Raw genomic sequence first — 10,138 nt, forward strand, 5'->3', positions numbered from 1 at the left:
GGTTTGCATGGTATGTGTGTAGTAAGAGTCATGATGTCACTACAACAAATTGTCTCTATCAATGCTGATGATGGTGCTCTTTCACTGTACAGAGGCATATTTGGGTCACAGCGTGTATTTTAGAGAAATATTCAAGTATAATAACCTTGTTTGTGTGATCATTTTCTAAATCAACTTCTCTTATTGCTTGTTACCATGCTTGCATTTATAATGGGAATGATTCTGTAATTACAATCTTCTGCCAATGATGATGTAGCACTTCAACCTGTAGCACAATGCATAAGAAATGCAGCAGCCAACTCTCATTCTTTATTTCACAAATTACTTTAGGTTCCATCTGAATATAACAAAAGCAAATGCATGGCAATAAGATGGGTTCAATTACATCTGCATGCCCTGACCTCTTTCCGATTTTCATCTAATCCTTTTAATCTGAAGGTTGCACTTGGTCCTTGCTCCTAATGTACAAAGGCACAGATGATCAAAAATATAAAATTATACTTCTGCAGTATTTATCCTTAATTGTATATACTTTGTGGGTTTCTGAACCCTAGGGGTCTATAGAAGTGAAATTCAAAAATATTTTATCGTTTACTGGGTGTTTCCTACTTTGGAAAGGCTTCCCAAATGCCAAGTTTTTAAAAATTGGTATCTTTAACTTGTGGGCATTGCTATCTGTGTAAGACTTGCATGTTGGCAATCAGAGCATTAAAATGATACAAGAGTAGCTGAAAACATATTCTCTATAACCATACTTGGTGGCAGCTTTTCTGGACTAATCAGGCGCTTGCAATGTGGTTGATTTCCTTCTATACTTGTCATAATACCCTAAAACATGTGTCCTTAAATTTATTTTTGTGTTTTAGTGCTCTATTTGAATGATCCCTTCTGTTAGGAGCACTTGCTGACTGTGTCTTAACTTATTTTGAACTGTTGAGGAATTAAGTTTGGCCATGTTATTGCACCCACATAACATCAATGAAGATCTACCCAAGCATCCCAGTTCATGAAATATTATGTACAAATATGCATTTAGGGATGACTGAAGTGTTTGTAATTTTATATCAATAATTTCATTTTTTTTAGGAATGAAGTATATCCCAAATCAGAATTTTCCCAAAATAAAGTTCTTCTATTTATCACTGAATGGAATCTTGAATTTAGCTTTTTGGGGGAATAAAAATATTTGAGATAATATTCAGACTACTGCTTCCCTTCTTCAGCCAGCGTACAAAAGTAATAAGATTATGCTTCAGCTGTTACAAGGCATTGAGATAATATCTGGAGTGCTGAATAGAGTATTATTTAAAGATGACATTGAATGCAGTTCAAAGAAGGTAAAATGTACAAAAACCTGAAGTGGACAGATTGCCTTATGAGGATATGTTGGACAGACTGTAAGACATGGGGCAGAAGTAGGCCATTTGGCCCAGCAAAACTGCTGCACCATTCAGTGTGATTGTGACAGGTCTGATCTGATAATCCTCAACTGTACTTTTCTGTCTATTCCCTGTAATCATTGATTCCTTGTAATGGTTAAAACATTTAGGTTAGCTGTAACTAATTACTGACCAAGCCTCTATAACCCTCTGCAGTAAAGATTTCTACCAATTCATTACCCTCAGAAGTCCTTCCATATCTTTGTCTTAACTGGGGAGCCCTTTAGTCTAAGATTATGCCAGTGAGTCCTAAAGTTTCCCACAAGGGGAAATAATTTCTCTGCATCTACCCTATCACACACACCCTCCCCCGCCCAAGGTCACCTCTCATTCTTGTAAACTCCGATCAGTACAGACAACACCTACTTGACCTCTCCTCTTCAGAAAATCCCTCCTTGCCTGAGATCAATTTAGTGGTCCTTCTCTGAACTACCTGTAGTGTTGAATATCTTCCATTAGATAAATGGACCAAAACTGATTACAGTATTTTAGGTAAAATCTAATTAGTGCCTTGCGTAGTTTTAATAAGGCTTTCCTAGTTTTCATATTCTATTCGCTTTGACAAAAAAGCCAGCATTCCATTTGCCTCCCTTATTATCTCATGAACTTGTATGCTAGCTTTGCTATTTGTGCAAATTACTTGCCCAGTTAAGACCAAGGTGAGAATTTCCTCTGAGTCTTTGCAATTCTGTTTCTCAAATAGTGTTGAAAGCAAAGTATTTTAATCTCTTTAAGGCAAATGTTTCATTGCGTAAATAAGATGTTGCCACTCTGTTCTTGTCTCCTCTTTTTATTAATTATAAATATTATGCATGTTACTGTTAATAAATCATGTAAAACATTTGTTTTTTGGTATTCAGGAACATGAAGCATTTGAATCTCTCTGAAAAAGCAGTATTGTCAATTTTGTCTTTAAATCTGTCACTGACTGACCTGTTTATTATAATATTATGATTACAATTGCAGCTCCTCTCTTTTTAAGCAGCTTAAATAATTCACAATTCTTTTCACTAAATGGCACTAGTTGTCAATGCTTGATGAGCCTTATTCTCTCATATCGGGTGACGATGCTTTTGAAAACATTGACAATCCATATAACCTTTTAATTGTTTTGGGTGCAAATGAGAGAAATCAAAAATAGTATACAGCAGTTTTTACTTTAAAAGTGATTTGGAAAATAATTAATAACTAGGACTTGGAAAATATATCAATTGTGTACAGCTAGTCTTTGATACTGTGTGCTATTGAGAAGTTCTGATCAGGTTTTGTCATATGAAAGGAAATCTTTCATGACTGATAAATGTGATCTTTAGTATTGCTTGGCTGTACTCGTACAGTCATACCACATGTACTTGCTATGAAAGAGATAAATCATTTATGTAGATTCCTTGATAATTTAGGCCTTATGATTCCTCAAATTGCAGCATGTGTTTGCAACACCAAATCTTCATTACCTGTTCTGGTTACCCTCCCTATTCAATTTTTTATAAGAGGTGTGTGTTTATGTCTGTTTATATAACCTCAGCTTGTTTACAGAAAATTGCAGGTAGATTAAAAAATCTACATTACCCATATGTTGGAAGCTATTTCAGATAATGACAGTGATTGTCTGGTAAATAGTGTTCAACTTGACATCTTGCAAGCCTGGATATTTGAAGCACAAGATTTCTGTAGTTCATTGAATCAAGCCATAACTTGCTAAAGTCATATTCTGTGAAATTAATGGGAAATTTTTTTCAGAATTTGCCTGTTTACGTCATAAGTTCAGCTATATATTGAAAACTTTCAGTCTTATTTTAAGACTGGTGATCTCAATTATTCAAAGCTTGGAATGAAATTAAAAAGAAAATTTTAAGACTGGAAAAATGGCACCCTAAAAAGTGATGTGTATACTTCACAGTTCTGTAACTGCCCAGTTATTGTCTAGTTGCTAATATTATGGGTATTGAATCTATCTTGCACCCTTCATGAGCTTGACTTCACCAAGACTCTGCCCATATCCAAACACCCACCAAAGTCCACTTCATGGTCACTTCTGTACTTGTTGATCTACATTGGCTCCAATCTCAGGATGCCTCAATTTTAAAATTTCATCTTTTTTGTTTTCAAATTCTTCCATGGCCTTGCCTCTTTATCTCTTTATCCTACTTAGCCCTCTATAATCTCTGAATTTTGTTTCTTATTGCTACCTAAATTTGATTGCTGTACTGTTGGTAGCTGTGCTTTCAACTGCCTGGCTCCAAGTTTTAGAATTTTCTCTCTCAACTTCTGCACCTCTTCTCCTTTAATTCATTGTTTAAGCCCCACGTTCTTGACCAAGTTTTGGTAACCTATTCTAATATTTCCTTACGTAATTTTTTTTTTGATGCTCCTATGAAACATCTTGGAACATTTAACTATATTAAAAATATTATATAAATGTAAACTATTGTATTCTACAGCTTCACTTGGATGAACAAAACATGCTGTTCTACAAAATAGTAACTGTATTTCAAAGGTAACTTGCAACTAATTTATGTAATTGATGCTAAATATTTACATATTTTTCTATGTTTCAGATCCAGTGACCCTTCAACACTCTTCTTAAGAAGGATCACTGGACCTGAAATGTTATCTCTGCTTTCTCTGCATGGATGCTGACAGACTTGCTGAGTTTTCCAAGCAGTTTCTGTTTTATTTTTTCTGAATTCCAACATCTGCAGTTCTTCTGGTCTTTTATTATGTATTTTTCTGTGTTGAATTTTAACCCTATCATTTTAATTAGAAATTACAATTAACTCATTCATTATCAAGAAATTTAACACTTTCTTAAAAGGAACTCAATATTGCATTAACAGAATGCAGATGAAGATTTTCTCATCTACCTGTCACAGTAAATCTTTTGTTCATAACAGCTTCACTACTGCATTCCTAATAAATTAGATGTTGTTTAAGGTCTCTGCAAGATGGAACTTGTAAATTGAAAATTTCCATAATAAAGGTGAAATAAATCCACCCTTGTCTGTGATCATGTTTTTTGAAATTTAAGCAGTTGATTTTTAAAATTCTTAAATTTAATTGTACCTCTTTCCCACCTTCGTTGCTAGTTTGCACAAAACTGGCATATAGCGAGTACATATTTTCTGTTGGATAAAAAGTGTGTTGAATGACTTTTGTTTAAATTGCGATTGCTTCATTTTGTGTCGCAGATTCATGCATAGTCAAAGTGTTGTAATCATCTGACACTGGGGGTCAGTTAGTTCAGTTGGCTGAATGGCTAGTTTGTGATGCACAGAGAGCTAACAACCTGGGTTCAATTCCTGCACTGGCTGAGGTTGCCATGCAAGGCTATCTTTCTCAACCTCTCCCATTGCCTGAGGCCCAGTGATCCTCAGGTTAGACCACCATCTTTCTCCAACGAGAGAGCAACCCTATGATGAGACTATGGCAACTGACAAATGTTTATTGATCATCAGTTGTGAAAATTTGTCATTTTATGTAAAATTGAATTTTTAAAAGCATCTTGAATAATGGAAAACATCCAACCTTTTTTTTTAAAAACTCATTCTTACAATCTGTATGTCTGTTTTGATGCAGGTTAGATGTGAAGATTTCAGCACTACAGGAAGCTCTGCAGAAGCTCACCTCCGAACTGTTTATATCTACACTTATGAAAGAAGTTCATATCCAGAGTGAAGACCTGAAGAACCTGAGAAACATTTTCAAATGTCATGATGACAGTTGAAAATGATCAGGTCAGGAACTAATATTTTGATAACCTAAAAGACTGTCATAGTTTGAATTACAAAGCTATATGAAGCAAATCTCTATTAGTCTTCCACTTAGTTATTGTTAGACTATACATGTTTTTATTGCAGTTATTTTCTATGAGCGTGTTCTTAATTTTTAAGCTTTGAAGATGAGCAGTAAGCTTTCATTTGTGCGTACTATATTTCTTCTTGCCCATGAGTGATTATTTGTTCTAGAATACTCTCTATTTTTCCTGGTTTGATATCCTCATTATAGGAGTAAAAGTATAAATTACCAAAGTGTGATAATTAACGTGCATCTAGTTCCTAATTGTTCCTCTCAGGGTTACTAGAATAGTATTCATTTGACACTTTACCTGTGAAATGTAAAGATCCTTTCTCGGGGATAATGGATCCATTCTTTGTCTTGTTTGTTGCTTCCTAATCCCTCTTTGTTGCCATCCTCCTTGTATTTAACATTTTAACAGTTGTAAACATCTTTACTTTTTTGCATCTTTATCACTTGCAAATTAGGATGTTATCATATTTCTAATGTCATTTAGGAACATAGGAATACACATAGACTTTCAGACCCTCAATTTGTTATACCATTTCATGAAATCATGGTTGGTCTGCAGCCTAACTTCATTCACGTACGTTGCTTGGGCTCCATTCCCAGCAAAATTCTATCAATTTCAAATTTAAAGTTATCAATTATACAAACACAAATTAGGAGCAAGAATAGTCCCCCTCTGCCACTCAATAAAATAATGGCTGATCTGGCAACCACATTCCAGCCTACCCTCTAACCTTTCATCTCCTTACTTAACAAAAATCTATCTCTGCCTTAAAAAAAAATTCAAAGACTGCTTCCACCACCTTTTTGAGGAAGAGTATTCCAACAAGTTGTGATCTTATTAGAAAATTCTCTTCATCTCCATCTTGTATGGTGGAGTTCTTAGATTTAAAATGTGATCCCTAAATTTAGATTCTCACACATTTTTTCTATATTTACATATCCACCCTATCAAGACCCCTTAGAATCTTGTGTTTCAGTTGTCGCCTATTGCTCTTCTAAACTCCAGGTATAAGTCAAGCCTCTTCAACCCTTCTTCATAAGGCCCACCCCTCCCAAAAGATGTATGTCTCGTGCACCATCTTTGAACTGCTTCCAATTATTTAAATCCTTAAATAAGGAAATCAATACTGTAGACAGATGTGCTGTTATACTTCCAATGTCCTGTAAAAATGAATCATACTTTTGTACTGGTATCCTCTCAAAAATAAATCTATAGTTTTCCCAATTACTTGCTGTACCTGCATACTAACCTTTAGCAATTCATGGTTAGCAGTGCTGCCTCACAGCGCCAAGAGACCCAGGTTCAATTCCCGCCTCAGGCAACTGTCTGTGTGGAGTTTGCACATTCTCCCCATGTCTACATGGGTTTCCTCCCGGTGCTCCGGTTTCCTCCCACAGTCCAAAAATGTGCAGGTTAGGTGAATTGGCCATGCTAAATTGCCCATAGTGTTAGGTGAAGGGGTAAATGTAGGGGAATGGGTCTGGGTGGGTTGCTCTTCGGAGGGTCAGTATGGACTTGTTGGGCCGAAGGCCCTGTTTCCACACTGTAAGTAATCTAATGTGCTAGGATACCCAGATCCCTCTGTCTGAGCTCTGCAATTTCTCACCATTTAGATGATATGCTTTTTCATTCTTCCTTCATAAATGGACAGTTTCCCATTTCTCACATTATATTCCAATTGCCATATCTTTGGCCACTCACATAACCTATCCACATGCTTTTGTAGCCTCCTTACATCCTCTTCATAATTACAGTTGTGTCATCAGCACAAATAGCAACCATACTTTGTCCCTGTTATCCAAGTTTAGATAAATTGCTAAAAATTGAGGCTCGAGCACTGATGCTGAGAGCCCTCCATGCCAATATTTTATCCCTACTCTTTTTTTTTGTAATAACTTTCATTGTGACACCTTATCAAATGCCTTCTGGAATTTAAGTACATTGCATCCACCAGTTCCCGTTTATCCACGACACATTGCATCTTCAAAGATTTCTAACTTGGTTAAACATAATTTCACTTTCACAAAACCATGTTGACTCTGCCTGATTACCTTGAACTCATCTTGATGCCCTTATATGTTAAATAAAAGCTTCTGACAGCTTTCCTGTTCCAGATGTTAAGCTCACTGGCCTATAGTTTCCTCCTTTCGGTCTCCATCCCTTTTTGAAGAAAGGAGTTACATTTTCCATTTTCCAATCAAATGGAACCTTCCTGAAACTAGGGAATTCTGATAAATTAAAATCAGTTTATTAATCTCTCTCACCACTTCTTTTAACACTGTAAGATCATCTGATGCTTTTGAGGGAGAGTGTTCCACATTTTTGTGTGAGGAAGTGTTTCCAACTTATCTCCTGAATGGCCTGACTTTCATTTTAACGTCATGTCCCTTTGTGTTAATACATCATTCATAAATGTTGGGAACAGTTGAAACTCCAGAAAAAAAATCCTTGTGGGACACTACTAGTCACGACTTTGATTTGACTGCATACCTATGATCCATATAAACCGAGCCTATGTTTGAGTTGAATTAATCCAAAATATTTATTGAGAAGTTGGAAGTTTAAGCTTCTTGATAACAGACAGTAAGAGAGTTGTTATCTATTTGCTATGAAAACCTTAACTGCTTTTGCAAAACCCAGGTTCGATTCCAGCCACTGGCGACTGTCCGTGTGGAGTTTGCACATTTCCCCGTGTCTGCGTGGGTTTCCTCCAGGTGCTTCGGTTTTCTCCCGCAGTCCAAAGATGTGCAGTCAGGTGAACTGGCCATGCGAAATTGCCCACAGTGTTAGGTGCATTAGTCAGAGGGAAATGGGACTGGGTGGGTTACTCTTCAGAGGGTTGGTGTGGACTTGTTGGGCCGAAGGGCCTCTTTCCACACTGGAGGAATCTAAATCACAAAAAAAAAACTTTTGCTGACCAAGCACACAGTACACAATGGGAGTACATTGTTAACTGGATATTAAATGACAACATCCATTTATTTTAGTTAATTTAGACAACACTTGTATTCGGTGTGAAGTCCAGTTGTACAAAAATACATAATGTAGTTAGAGTAGTATTTAATGTGCTGAACGTTGATTTTGTGTGTGGATAGGATCTGTTATTACATAGGATATGCAAAAGGCCAAGTTTATAGAGTATAATGATTAGAAAGTGACAACTTGCAAGTTGTGCACCCTTGCTTTGCATTACCATCGCCATCTCCCTCCAACTATCTCAATTAATTGCCTTGGGAAGGGCAGAAAACACAAGAAATAGGTTCAGAGGTAAGCTAGGCGCTGAGTCTACTCCATCATTCAACAAAATCATGACTGATCTGATCTTGTTCAAGTTGACGTTTTTCCACCTATTCCCATAAGCTGCCTGGACTGGAGGGCTTGCCTTATGAAGAGGGGTTAGTGACGATTCGCCGCGGCACATTCACCGCCGCCGATTAGCCACTGCCGATTCGCCACCAGCATTTCTCCACTGGGGTCGTTTGACCTCTGGAGACTATTCACCACCGGAAATGTATATATGTAGTGATTGTTTTCCCTCCCGCCTGTTCTTTCCTACTTCTCAGTCCCCTTTATTTATACAACAACATAGTACATATTGATTTAAAAAAAAAAGAGGTGAAATAAATATCATTTTATTGGTTTATACATAAAAATGAGTTACAAACACTTGCGGTGGCGAATCATCCTCAGCGGCCAGTGGGCGGTGGCGAAGCGTCCTCGGCAGTGAAAGGGCAGTGGCTAATTGGCAGCGGCGAATCAGCGGTGGCAAATGGTCCCATCCCGATGAAGAGAGGTTGACTAAGCTCGAACTTGTCTCTCTGGAGAGAAGGAGGAAGAGAGGTGACCTGATCAAGGTATATAAGAGGAATGGATAGAGTCAATGGCCAGAGACTTTTCCCCAGGCAGGATTGACTGGCACGAGGAGACATAGTTTTAAGATATTAGGAGAAAGGTATAGAGGGGACATCAGAGGAAGGTTCTTTACGCAGAGAGTTGTGAATGCATGGAATGCGTTTCCAGCAGTGGTGGTGGAAGCAGAGTCAATGGGGACATTTAAGCGACTGCTGGACATGCACATGGACAGCAGTGACTTGAGAGGTGCTTAGGTTAAGTTTTTTTTTATTTTACATTACGATTAATCCTCAGCACAACAACATGGGCCAAAGGGCCTGTTCTCTGCTGTACTTTTCTATGTTCTATAAGCATTGGTGAGGCTAGAGTATTGTGTGCAGTTCTGGAATCCACATTATGGGAGGCTGTGATAACACAAGAGAGTGCAAAGGATATTTACCATGATGGTAAAAACAATGACTGCAGATGCTGGAAACCAGATTCTGGATCAGTGGTGCCGGAAGAGCACAGCAATTGAGGCAGCATCCGAGGACAGGCAAAATCGACGTTTCGGGCAAAAGCCCTTCATCAGGAATAAAGGCAGAGAGCCTGAAGCGTGGAGAGATAAGCTAGAGGAGGGTGGGGAGAGAGTAGCATAGAGTACAATAGGTGAGTGGGGAAGGAGATGAAGGTGATCGGTCAGGGAGGAGAGGGTGGAGTGGATAGGTGGAAAAGGAGCTGGGCAGGTCGGACAAGTCCGGACAGGTCAAGGGGACAGTGCGGAGCTGCAAGTTTGAAACTAGGATGAGGTGGGGGAAGGGGAAATGAAGAAACTGTTAAAATCCACATTGATGCCCTGGGGTTGAAGTGTTCCGAGGCGGAAGATGAGGCGCTCTTCCTCCAGGCGTCTGGTGGTGAGGGAGCGGCGGTGGACGAGGCCCAGCACCTCCATATCCTCGGCAGAGTGGGAGGGGGAGTTGAAATGTTGAGCCACAGGGCCGTTTGGTTGATTGGTGCGGGTGTCTCGGAGATGTTACCTAAAGCGCTCTGCTAGGAGGCG

The 10,138-nt window shown here is 38.3% G+C and overlaps 1 protein-coding gene across 2 annotated transcripts in view; it reads left to right on the forward strand.

Moving 5' to 3' along the window:
* rpap2 (RNA polymerase II associated protein 2) overlaps positions 1-10,138 on the forward strand; it is a 129,360-nt gene that overhangs the window by 114,069 nt on the left and 5,153 nt on the right. For both annotated transcript variants that reach the window (XM_043698791.1, XM_043698792.1), the window contains one exon: positions 5,016-5,173. In XM_043698791.1, the coding sequence (XP_043554726.1) occupies positions 5,016-5,163 (148 nt within the window). In that variant the 3' untranslated portion in view covers positions 5,164-5,173. The remainder of the gene's footprint in view (positions 1-5,015; positions 5,174-10,138) is intronic.

The sequence above is a fragment of the Chiloscyllium plagiosum genome, chromosome 11 (assembly GCF_004010195.1).
Source record: "Chiloscyllium plagiosum isolate BGI_BamShark_2017 chromosome 11, ASM401019v2, whole genome shotgun sequence".
Lineage (NCBI taxonomy): Eukaryota > Metazoa > Chordata > Chondrichthyes > Orectolobiformes > Hemiscylliidae > Chiloscyllium > Chiloscyllium plagiosum.